Raw genomic sequence first — 13,316 nt, 5'->3', positions numbered from 1 at the left:
GAATTATAATAGATATAAATGAGGCTCACATATCCACATATCTCTTTGGTACTAACAGTTGTTGGCAAGAATTGTACCATTCAGGAGCAGTCACACTACAGTAAACGTGTCGAAGCCTTTTGGAATAGTTTTTATGTGGAATGGTAAAGCAGCCTCAAAGTCAGCTCAGGCACGTACAAATGAAAGATTGATTAGGCTGTGAAGTGCTGGTCCCTCTCGGAAAAAGCACAGCACTTCTCTTCTAAATTAAGTCTCGATCTTTCAAAAGATGTTTCAGTTGCTAAAAAAGTGGTGACTTTGAAGTAAGCATGTCCCTTTGGTAAGCAGAGGAATATTTGAGTAGGCTTGTACAAGATGTTCACACATGTGCTTCAAAGCTGGGATGGTGAAGGGTCACTTTGTGTCCAGCCCATCCCTTATAAAGCAGGCTTTTTCAGAAAAATCAATTACCACTAGGGATATCCTCCCCATTAGGATTTTTTTTTTTAATATTAGGATTCTTTTGCTGCTGATCTGAGACTTTTACTTTCACGAATGTGCTGAAATTGTTTCCCTGTCTGATATTTGTATTTACCAACATTATGCATCTGCACAGTAGCCTATGCAGTAAGGAATTTAAAGAAATATGTCAAGATGTGTTTCTCATCTGAATAGCTCTGCATAAAGAAAAAAATATCATGCATCACAGTTTTCTTTTTAATGACTTCCAGTAGTTTGCTTTAGTATTTGCTATATTTGTGTCAGTCTGGAACTAGTTCGAACTGGAATTAGAAGTCCAGCTAAGAGCAGTCCAGTTAAGAGCAGTTTAAAAAACAACAAAACCTACAAAATGTCACTGATCATTCAAAAGGGATTTTTACACTTTGCAGTTAATATTTAACATTATTGTTAAACATTAAATAATAAATTCCCTTTATACCTCACCCATTGATCTCCAGAGTAGTAGGAACATTACACTCTTTGCAAATACCTTAAGGGAATGGTCAAATACTCCTCTCACGTAATGCACCCTATAATCAGGGCTGCACATAACTGGTGCGCCGGTGCGCATGCGCACCTCCGCCAAAAAAAGAGCACCGGGTCATTTGAAACAAAGCGCATTTGCGTACCAACATTGAGAAAGGGAGAGAGAGAAGGGAGAAGAGAAAATAGAAAATAGAGGAGAGAGGAGAGATGAGAGAGAGAGAGAGAGAGAGAGAGAGAAAGATATTTGCGAGTTGCATACATGTATGAACCATGATATGAACTCAGGGTCGGCCCGTAGCATTGGCTAGATGTTCGCCTAGGGCGCCAGATCTGTGGAGGCGCTGCGCTGGCAGTTCTGGGAGGGAAAAAAACATTTTGACCGTTGGGGCTCATCCTAATTTTTGGCCTTGATGTAACAATATTCATAATTAAGTAAATGTAACACCCTTTTCACCCCGGTTACACGTTTCATTTGCCCTGTACGATGGACGCTGTAAGTGATGAAAATGGGGGATGTTGGCTTATCTGGCGCCCGCAGCTCACAGCCAAAATGCGAGTGAGCGAGGGAGGGTGCACCGGTACCAGCGCTGTTGTTATTAGAATCTGGTGCCGTGCTAGCTGCTCTAACGGATATAAGAAGAAGATGTTTCTACAATAATGTGGAGGGAGAGTCCTCTCCATTCAGACTGATAACTACAGCTCAGTGAGGTAAAGTCTAAGTTCAAACGGTTTGGTCGCAATTTATGTAAACACATATTTCCAAGGCACTCCTTTATAATTATTGGGATAAACAGGTTTTAAATCATTCCAATGTATACTATAGGACAGTAACCAAAAATATCCTTTAAAACTGGAGAGATAAAAAAAAATGCATAAATAAATTTTAAGGTAAAATAAGATATGAATGAACAACACAAATAAAATAAGTTACATTCATTTGTTATTGGCTATGGTAGGTTATTGGTTATGTTCACATACTTATTTGATTACATCCACTTGTCTAAGATGACAACAGAGACTTTCGACCCAAACCCAGCTGTTGACTTGTGGATGCAAGCAGCTAATCGCAGACTCAACCAGAGAGAAAGAAGTAGGCCTACATCATCAGCTACCATGTCTGACAGAGAGGAAGACAGTGAGGAGAACAGTCAGGAGGGAGTGATGACAGCTTGTAGGATTACTGCTCGTGCTAATGTTGTCTTGTGTTCACCTCTGCATGTGTGTTCTGTGTTCACCTCTGCATGTGTGTTCAGTGCCGTGTGTCTGGCAAATAAAGTCAAGACCCCCTCAAAAGTTACGGTTTATTTCATTTTAAGGATGAGTACCAAGCAACATCTCCAGGTGCTCCTTTGAGAACCAGGGCAAAAAAGTTATGTGCACCCCTGCCTATAATGCTCTTTTGCTGTGATTTCTTAACAACACAAGGCAGGAAAGTGCTAAACAAAAAAGATCTAAAAAACAAGAATTGTCTGTTGAATCTGCTTGTTTCCCCATTTCAGTGCTTTTTATATTGACCTTCAAGAATTTATGGGAGGAATGTGTGCTAATCACGGCACATTACAAGTCTAAAACTGGCCCCCATAATGCATGCACTGGGGGAAAATGACCAAGCAGCAATCTTAAAGACTGCACTGAATCAATGTTAGGGCAGTTTGCAGTCAGTGGAAAACCTGCTCATGCTGAGCGTTCACAGCAATAGAGGATACACATTTAGACATATACAGAGGAAAATAAAGCTCTCACTCGTGTGTTGCCATACAAAGTGTGTATCCTTATAAGGACTAATCAAAGCACAAAAGGCAATCAATCTTCAGCCTGGTTATGGTATTTAACTTGGTCCTTGGAGTTTAACACGCAATTATCTTTGACTCTATTAAAAAGAAGAACATATATTTTATTGTTCATTGTGTTTGTTTTTCTTCAGAAAGCCTGTAGGCTCATGGAAAAATAAAGCATGGTTTGAATGGCAATCATCAGTCTTTGCTGGTTCAATTGTGTTACTGACCTTGTAGCCCCCAGCAGGAGACCAAATGAACAATCTGTTGGAGATATTGGAAAAAAAAACCCTGCTAAAACATTGCTGGGATGGAAGCTCATTAACTCATGGTGGAACATGGCAAAGGCCTTGATGGAGGTGTGTGTAGTTGGGATTTTATTGTATGTGTGATAAATACGTGTTTTGTTAAATTCCTAAATGACTTGGCTGATTGTTGGTCCTACATGGTAATTATGTAGTTCTGTTTCTTAACAGTTTAAGGCTTTTTATTTCACTCTCCCTTTAGCATTTTTTTGTATCACTTATTAAGTGTAATCTTTTTAATAAGTTAAAGGTCAGGACTGCAGAGTACATCTTTTTAAAGATTTGAAATGTTCTGATATTGACTGATTAATTTGCCTTCAACATACTAAGCAAGAGCATCCCTTCTAATGTGTTTCATCTGGATGTCTCTTGATGTTTTTTACTGCATCCCTTATCATCCCCGCAATCAAGCCCAGCCCCCGCAAGAGCAAAAGGGCCGCTAGTAATCTTTTCAACCCTGCAAAGATAGAGATTTATGTGCCTTTTGTGCGAAGGTTGCACAGAGATAATGGTATACATGTGTCGCTATGTGCTTCTGAGGATCGCAGCAACACTGATACACTGAAATGTGTCTGTCAGCTAATGGATGCATATAATGATAAAAGCTGAGGCTTCCACCAGGAGAAAGGGAACAATAATGATGAAGACCCAGGTTGGATGGATTATCTGCCAGAGCTTTTCAAACTCTTATCACAAAGAGCATCTTTGGATAATTTATGTATTGAAAAACATTGCGGTCATAAATAACAATTTCCTGAGTCTTCATACACATTGGAAAAATCAAGTATTTTCCTAGAGTGCTCACCTTTTGGTAAGAGCATATTCAAGGTTAAATTGCTCACAGCTAATGCACACCACTTACATGCTTATTCTTTATTAATTTTACTTAACTAATCTGAATTTATTTTAATTTTTCGGTGTACATGCAGAAGACTGGACTATACAAATCAAACTAACAAGTTCTTTTTTGAATACATGTCCTACAATTTGCAGCAGATTAATGGCCAGTTACCACTTATTGCAAATTATAATAATGTTTTTGTTTGATTTATTGACTAGCTAACGGAGATACTAAAGCAGCCGCTGAGGGTTTTGAAGCTCTAAAGTTCCTCCTGTAATATCCCTTACAAAATGCAATGTGTCTTTTACCTTACAGTAACACAGCTGTATAAATATGTATTTGATGTGCAAGTGTTGAGTATACAAGTGGACTTCGGCACTGGTGAAATAAGAAATATTTACATGTTCCTGAATTCACCAGTAGTCTGGTCTTTGGCGCTTGCCCTCACTCTAATTGGCATGTTGCCGTTCTTGTAGTGAAGAATTTCATGAATTATGCACGGTAAACAACTTACCACGTGTCCTATTATAACCACATTGTGCTGTGCAAAATCAGCCTACTATTCTGAAAAAGACAACACTTGAGACAGCTCCATTCTCATTACAGCTCGTCGTCAGCTGAGCTGGGGATCGCCTTGTTTCTTACCTCTCCAACAGAAAATATCTCCCCTTTGCAACACCAGTGAAAGCCTCTTGATTATAGTGGTTCCCAATGTATTTCATCATCCTGACCTATTAAGCAACCAGACATACAACTGAGAACTACATTGAATCCATAAATGATTTATGGTCAAGTAGAGTAGTAATATAACTTACATTGACTCTGTGGGAAAGTTAAGCTAAGTGTTTTATATTATGAGTAAACGCCGAGGCTGCTGTGTTTTCCTCGTGTGCCCTCACCTGAACAGGGTTTCATTTATCAGTATTCATACTTCCACAGGGTTTAATATTTTAGTGCACTGAAATAGGGACTTAATGCCTTAAGTTGCAAAGATATGAGTAACATCTGATCTATATTTAATGTGCCACGAATTGAGATTCAACAGCCAATAACGCTGGATAAAGTAAAAGACAGATACTGTACTGTAGACTCTGAAACAGTCTGCTTCGAAACAAACACAACAACATTTATAAAGTCATAGCTCCATTTATCATAGTATACAAGGACTCGATATTACTTAACTAATGTATTTGGTAAAGTAACATTTAATTTTATATTTAAATTGAGTCTGTGTAAATACAACTTGTGTGCCCAACCTTTCTGGAATGCTGTGTGGGCGATGCAGGAGAGTAACTTCTGGTTTATTGATGTTGACCTGTCCTGCCTGTCCAGTGCTGAGAAGGCCAAGGGTAGTCAGGCAGAATGTGGAAGATTATGTTTCTGTCAAGTCACTGCTTAGATTCTCTTATTTTCCTGTCATCACCCCTATGATTCAATTAAGAAGCTGCATTCCTCAGTCTGGCCAGGCCAGACAAGGAGACCAGTGATTGACTGGTAAAGACATTACTATGCAGAGGGAAAGAGAGTACGGAGAGATATATGAATATGTGAGTAGATGGCATAAAATAATCTTGTAATTGATTTTTCCATCTAAGCTGCCATTTCATTTACTGAATAAATGAATTCATTTCGGGCAGTGGGTTGTTCATGCTGTCCCCATTGTGTCATTGTGAAGACAAATGTAATCGTGTTTGGTATTTGATGATGATTTTGCAGATTCTTTAAACTTTTGCCCGACTGCTCAGACAGCATTATCTCTACACTACAAGGCGCTGATGTAACCTTGATAGATGGCCTGTGCTGAAAAGCTTTGTGTTGTCTCCTCCCCACAGATGTGATCCACACCGTGGGCCCGGTGGCCAGAGGTCATGTGGGCCCTACCGAGTCCAACGACCTCACCTCCTGCTACCAGAACTCCCTCAGGCTGATGAAGGAGAATGACTTGAGCACTGTGGTGAGTACAGTACACTACCAGCACTCATCTGAGGAGAAATTAGTCCCTGTTCTGTGCAGCTTGAAAGAAGCAAATTATGGGCTTCTGTGTTTTTGCTTGACAGTAAATAAGCCTGCAGCGAGAAAAGCTGTGTTTGAAAATGTTTAGGAAATTTGGAAAAGGTACAAGAACAAAAGGATTTAGCATCTTTCATTTCAGATACAGTTCTGAAAAGCCTTAATCTTCTTTATTTAGACAATAGCAACAGAGAATACAACAAAATGGTAATGTTTCATGTTTGTCAAATGAAGGCTTTTCATGTCGACTACTTTGGCTTGTGATTAAATGAAAGGCAGGCCTTTGAATGCACCACTTAGTATTGCCACTGCACACAACTGCATAGTTTTTCCTCTTCATCTTTGTTTGGGAAGCCACTTTTGGGTTAGAGAACTGTGACCTTTCTTTAATTCTTTAAAGGTGTTGACGTACATGTTTGATTCATTATGTTTTGAGCTTTTAAACACAGCTTTTGAAAGCAGAGGGTTTAGTGAATGTGGCTGAATCAGAAGGGTTTTAGATGAGACAATGCCCACACAATCCACAGCTGGCAGCGGCCAATCCTTCACACACTAGCCCTGCTTCCCGCATGTTCTGGACCGTATGTTTCTGTCTGGTCCACGTGATATATGGATTTGCCCTGCCCACAGAGGGTAAACAAATCAGTATCACACCAAATAGCCACAAATCACATTTTCTGCACCAGCCTGCTGCCCCACAGCCTCATCAGAAGCCAATCAATGGAAGTACTCAACAACAGAGAGGATGCATAAATGAGTGCCAGTTTCATTAAAGATGATTGTGACAAATTCCTGCTCTGTTGATGACTTATAAGTGCAACAGACACCTCTAGGTAGCAATTAAATGGATTGTTAAGCATGATGACGGAAGTTGTTGTGGTAAGTGTTTTTGAAGTTTTATCAAAATCAGCAGCATGCCTGCTGAACAGCCGCATCCGTGAAGATAGGATGAGCCACAAGCATGACATTAAATTACAATGTCATTTGAACAATAGAATAATTGACTGTAGGGCACAGACGAGGCCTACTCTGCAGCCCTGGCCCCTCAGGCCTCATTGTAGGAACACAACACCAGCTTGTCTTCTTTCATACACAAACGTTCCAATCCTTTCTTTGCTCCTGGCACATTCCAAAGATGTATTTAGTAAAAGCCTATCTCTTGATTTATTTGTCCAATAATCCGTGTATTTATAAGAAACAGAGGTTCTGTTTTTACAATGAGTTGCCTGGATCCTGTCTAATGTATTTATACAGCTGCTCTGTGTTGAACTAGCTTCAATGAAAACACTGGTGTTGTGTGATTGACTGGCCTTGTAGGATGAACACAGTCATTACATGTTCTTAGCCACTGTGCATGTTGTATCTCCCTGCTGCAAGGACAACGGAAAGTTTACAAAAAGCAAAAGGGAAATAGCGTTTTGTTCTTGCAAAGATTTGGCCTTTATTTATTTTCCCCCCAGCCTGCCTTGATATGCAAGGCTTATTGCACAGAGGTGCTAGTTCTAATTCTTCCTTAACAGACAGTCCTGGGTCTCTCTAGGTGCAGAGTACAATGAGTCCACGTTTTTGGTTAGATGATCAGCACTAAGCTCAATTTGACTCCTCTGAAAGGGTCTCACCGTGAGTTTTGCTATTTGAGAGAAACAAGAGATCCCACCGAAGACGGGCACCCCGCCAAGTGGGTCTACAAAGTGGGGGGAAAAGGGGCGCTACATTTGGGAATCTAAGACGGCTGGCTCCCTAATGGGGATTCCAGGGCATTACAAAGGAATAGGAGTCAAAACAAAGCCTAACACAAAATAAACTTCAGCATGAAAGATTAAAAAGAAGCAGAGCTGGGTAGTTAATCCCTGTTACTTAGAGCTCAAGGCCACCCTTTAGGCCAGGTGTGGGGAACCGTTTTCCTCTCAAGGGCCATTTTAATTTTTACAATATCCTCAGAGGGCCGTACAAATTATTGACCTCTGCTTAAAAAAAACAAAATCACAGCCCATTCATTTCATTCTGTGCAAAGAAAGAGCAACCTCTTAATCCAGATATCTCACCATGACTCGCGTATTCATGCACGTGCACGGTGTGTCGTGACCACCAAAACAGAAAGATATGGACACAAGATGTGTACAAATATATTTAGTTTCCTATCCATGTGAACATGATTTAAGTGGGGGGCATCAATCTGGTGCACTTTGGGAGCAACATTAGGAGATCTATGGATACATCTCTCAACACCCAGATGAAACAGAACTGGAAGCAGATTTATTTTTCTTTATGAATATGACAAATCACTCCCCTTTCAAACTTTTTTTTACTGTCATATAGTATTTTATACCTGTTTACTTTATTCTCTTATTTTTTTATAACTATAATGATCATATAAAGATGTGCCTTTACCTCACTGGTTGGAGAAAAAGCTTCTTATATTCGTTAGCATAGCTAGCTAACCAGATGCTAATAACAACAAAGTTATTGACTGTATGATCAGTACAGTCAATAACTGAAGTGCTGGAGTGGCGTTCTGGTGCTCTCCGTCAGAACTGCACCCCTGTCAGTCGAGACATATACCACGTGATGACACGTTAGGCTCGTGTTGTGTTCAAGGACCCTGACCTTGGCCAGGAAAAACAGGCACTCGCTTGTTTAATTTTTTTGCGGTCTAGATTTCTTACATTTTTTTCTTTTTTGCGTGTGTTTATAAATTATCTCGAGGGCCGTATCAAATTGTCTCGCGGGCCGTATACGGCCCGGAGGCCGGAGGTTCCCCACCCCTGCTTTAGGCTATTAAACAGTCGGGCTACTACAGCCATCTCCTCAAACTCTGTGATTGTATCAAGACAGGGACAACACTGGGAATAGTACAGCATTTCACAACTGCAAATGCACTTCCTTTACCTTGAGGCAGATCAGTGTGTCTAACGGAACATTTACTAGAATCCCCAGAAGTCAAAAATGAGATGGAAGAGCTTTTCCTGTCCTTCAGTGATGTGCTGTTCCTGTCCCAGTGTACAGTGTCACACTGATCTACCAACCCAGTCTCATGGCATTTCGTGTTCACCAACACGATTTTTAATCTATTGATTCGTGTTCACCAACACGATTTTCCCATTTGTTTCGTGTTGCACAGCACGATTTTAAAAGCAATGTATTTCTACTGGTAATGTGTTTCGTGCCTGCAACACTTCTTTTTCTCCGGTCGGGTCGTGGAAGACCGGAAGCTGTGTGGTTCATAAAAACATGTTCTTACTCAATATCAAGCCACAATTATTGCTTTTATTTTAAATCGTATAATTTCTGACTTTTGTTTCCGTCTGTGAGGAAAATAAATGGGGCTCAGAGCCTCAGAATACTGAAATCTGTATTTTTTAAATCTTTTTTTCCTTCTAATTTGTTATTCTTTTCAAAATAACACACTGTTATTTACTCACCAATAACACACAATTATCCTTGCTTTTATTTATTGGTTTAATTCCATAATCTCGGGACTCTTTGAACATTTGCATAGGAGTTATAGTGACATCATATTTTATGGCGAGGGATGTGTTTCCATGGAAACGGCATATGGTGAGATCTCAGATTTGGCGTAGAGCTCTTGAGGCATGGACCGGTGATATACAAGTGAAGATTGGGGGACGATTGGACCGTGTCCATTGGACTTACAGCCTCATCGTGTTTCATGGCGAGTGGTCTGTCGCCATGGCAACGATATTTGATGACACCCCATACTACGCTTAGATGCATTGATGGCTGCATCGTTATCAAACCTGTGAAGTTCTGGGCTGTTTGGAGTATTTTCACTGAAGCTATGAGAAAACCGTGTTTCAAGGCGAGCATTGTGTTGCCATGGCAACGGCATTTGAAGAAATCTCAAAACTGTCCCAAATCGTCTTCACAGCTGGATTGTTGAAGTCTGCTGCATGTCAGTTGGAGTGATGACATCATCGTGTTCCATTACACAGGTGTTTATATTTCAACTAACGACGTGTGTGGAGATCACAGGTTTCCATTGTTCTGAATGAGAGATGAACCTCTTACATGTGAACGTTTTGTGGAAGAACCGTAACAGATATCTGTGAAATTTCAAAACGTGAAGCATGTCAAGGAAGTTGAGTATCTGAAGTGTAATTTTTGTGTAGTTTTGGGTTAATAATGTGGCCTTTTTGGCAGTTTAACAAAAGGTGTGTGGCTGCTACCGTGAGGAAATATCTGCCTGAAATTACAATGGGCTTCAATGGAGGAATGTTGAACGTTTTTGTCACTTCATGCCCTCAAGAGGCATTTTATTTAATATTTGTTCTTATTTTATTTTTATTTTTCAACCTAGGAGAGGTTTTCCTACGTTTTTCATGAAAAATATGTCTGAGGAGTGTAGGGTTTGGGAATTATGGCAAGTTTAAAACATTTTTGGGGGAGAATTTCAGGCACTGCTGCACTCTGTTTTGAGATCAAAGCACTCTAGACTCTAATCAAAGCACTCTAACGAGCTGCTCCCATCCACTCTAATGTTAAAATCTGAAAAAGGCCTCTCTACCAAGCTCCAAACTAAATTCAATATCTCAAAAAGTTTCAAAGATATCAAAAATAAAAGTCAATTTTGAATAGCTGAAGGTCTTGTGGTAATTTGAAAACGGGAATGAAGTGTCTAGCTGAAAGTATGTGGAAGGAGTAGCATTTGGTGCAAGGTGTAGGAAAACAGGATTTGAAGGCATGAATAGTTTAATATTTGAATGGTTTCTGTAGTTGAAAATAAGCTGAAGTTATGGAGAGCCAAAGTATTGGCTGAAATCAGTTTAAGAGGATTAGAGATTTGAAGTACTATAGTGGTGAGATTTGAAGTACTATAGTGGTGAATGCTGTAATCAGCATTCGCACTAATTAAGAACATTTTAAAAGTTATGTTAAGAGGTCAGAGAAGTACATTTTTAAGTTAATTTAGTTTGAGAACACTGAAAGCTCATCATTAACTGTTGCATAAAAATCTCTTCACCAAATGTTAGTGTCTCCAAAGGCTTTTATGCTCATGGATACTTTGCCAAGTCTGTATTGGCTGAAATGTGAAGGCAGATGTGCACATTTTGTTTATATGGCTTCCCTTGGCCCACAGGGTAAACTATAAGTATAGGATGCAGTTCCAAGCTGTATTGAGCAATGGCCTTCGCATGAAAAATGACGATCAACCTGCTGTTTAACCCCCACAGTGAAGTTCACAGCTATCTGGAGCGGTCCAGGCTTTAACACCCTCGCGCAGTCTAAGGCTCTAGATAAATATCGGATGACTGGATGGCCTATTGAGTTCTGTTTTCCAAATCATTTGGCTGCAGTTCCTGCTGGAAAGTGATACCGTGTATGTGTGCCCATGTGCATGTATATACTTACGCATGCTCTTTGACGTGCATCTTCCTGGGGCATATGTGCCTGTGTGGTGGCAATGCTCCTGCTGATTTCTTCCCTGCCTAGAGGACTCTTATGCTTTAGTGATTTTCTTTGCTCTTTGCTGCGGCTGAAAGAGCAGCACACTGTCACAGCTCCCTCGGCTCTGACTGACCGCAGCCACCATGCCAGAGTTGCTGTCTTGGCTCTGCAACATCACACAGGGGAGCTGTGCAGCCTGTGAGCAGAGTTAGGAGCAGCACGTTGTCAAACAGCCCCCTCCTCTGCTCACTGCTTGTTACACTACAGTATGTTATTCGCTTCCAAAGGAGGCTCAGGTGTGTCTAATTTTGGTGGATTGATTCTTGACATGAATTGTAATAATAACTCTGCCTCACCGATTAATCACTGAGTCCGGAGTTATAGAATTGAAATGGTCTCATCGCGGTTTTTCTGATGTATGCCATTGTCATGGTCCTTTTGAAAACAGCTGATATTGTTTCAGAAAATCACTCCGCAGCAGTACCCCGCTATTGCGTTACCGGAAAATTCAGAAGGTATTTGATGGGGGGAAAATAGTTTTCTGTAATTTGTTTGTGTGTTAAGATGCCATGCAGTGCATAAAACATGCAGATTTTCCACCACTGACTGAGACCTGCCAATCACATCATCTCCTTACTAAAAGAGAAATGCCTTGCAATCGAGAGTAGGCTGTTATTATCTGGTAAAAAAAAAGATCACCAGCATTTAAATAGGCAGTCGTGAGTATGAGTGTACTGTATCCGTGGACAGACAGACCCTGGGGTGCCTCTCCTCCAAAGAGTTGCTAAGCCATACAGTACATGGGACTGAGGAGACGGTTAATGCAGGTCCCCTGTCTTGGTTAGTCATGGAAGGCTGCTCAAATTCTTCCCTGGAAGCAAGCATAGCATCTGTCAGGCAAAAACAGACAGACTGTGTAGAGGGGGACGCCACCATCTGGAAGCCATCTAGCCTTAGACTCTGTTTTTGTTTTAGAGAGCGTATTAAACACCCCCTTGACTGTGGCCGTTATAGAATAAAAGTATAACTATGTTTACCCAAAACATCATTATTGTTTTATTTCATTTAGCCTTGATTTTCAGTCTTTGGGGAGTGTTCTGATAAATAACGGTGAATGTAGTCTTAACAGGCAACTAAGCCTCCTTTTTGTTCATAATTTGACGTTGACAGGCCGCAATTTGATGGTTTTTGAAAGTAACTGTCATTAAGCTATTTCTGGCAGTGTGCTGGCAGCTGTCAGTGTGGACAGTGACAGGGTCCCAGACTGCATTTAGTGGTCTCCTCTCTGACTCCCAGGCGGCCCTGGAAGTGTTTTGTAGTCATAACACACTGGCTTCGAGGAGATCCAGCAGGGAAGCCACAAATTGCCCGTTGAGAAAAATGCTGAAAGCCAAGTGGATTGGAGATGAATGGTGTAGAATGATAGGATTAGCCTCCCTTCTCTGTGGGCTCATTCCAAGGCTGCGAGGAGTATTAACTCCCATTCATTTTGGCCGACAGTGTTCCCAAAATGCATTCCTGCAAACGATATCTTATGGTGAAACATCAGCATGCACACCGTTCTTGAAGATGACAGCTGATAGCCCCTACTAGATAATCGGTTTAACACGACAGGGATAGCAAGCGAAGAACTAACAAACGCTGTATCACTGGGATAAGTGACCATGCCCCTAAGGTGTCTTTAATAAACACAACAGCTGGTGTTTGAGGGCAGGTTAACTTTATTTTGGCACACTAGAGTTAAAAGCATCTCCTCTGTTATGAATTGTAAAAAAAATAGCAGTAAAGAACTTTTACTGTTCAACCTTTTATTAATGTAGGTCACTGGTGGTATTTGAAAATTTGTTTTTTACTGCTCATTTAAGTGCACTGGAGAGTCTGTCATTATTTATGTTTCCAAATACTACCATATCAAACTTAACGACTTTGTACTCCACCCTATTCCATTTGGGTTTGCAGACGCCCCAAGTGATTAATTAATTTCCATTTATGCACTGAACAGATCACGCACAA

General features: G+C 40.6%; 1 protein-coding gene across 2 annotated transcripts in view; it reads left to right on the top strand.

Annotated features, from left to right (window-relative positions):
• Positions 1 to 13,316, top strand: part of macrod2 (mono-ADP ribosylhydrolase 2) — a 435,942-nt gene that overhangs the window by 285,248 nt on the left and 137,378 nt on the right. For both annotated transcript variants that reach the window (XM_034227004.1, XM_034227002.1), the window contains exon 6: positions 5,720 to 5,841. In XM_034227004.1, coding sequence (XP_034082895.1) covers positions 5,720 to 5,841 — 122 coding nt within the window. The remainder of the gene's footprint in view (positions 1 to 5,719; positions 5,842 to 13,316) is intronic.

Source organism: Gymnodraco acuticeps, unplaced genomic scaffold, assembly GCF_902827175.1.
Source record: "Gymnodraco acuticeps unplaced genomic scaffold, fGymAcu1.1, whole genome shotgun sequence".
NCBI lineage: Eukaryota > Metazoa > Chordata > Actinopteri > Perciformes > Bathydraconidae > Gymnodraco > Gymnodraco acuticeps.
The sequence above is the reverse complement of the archived record's forward strand: the minus strand, read 5'-3'. Positions and strand labels throughout refer to the sequence as shown.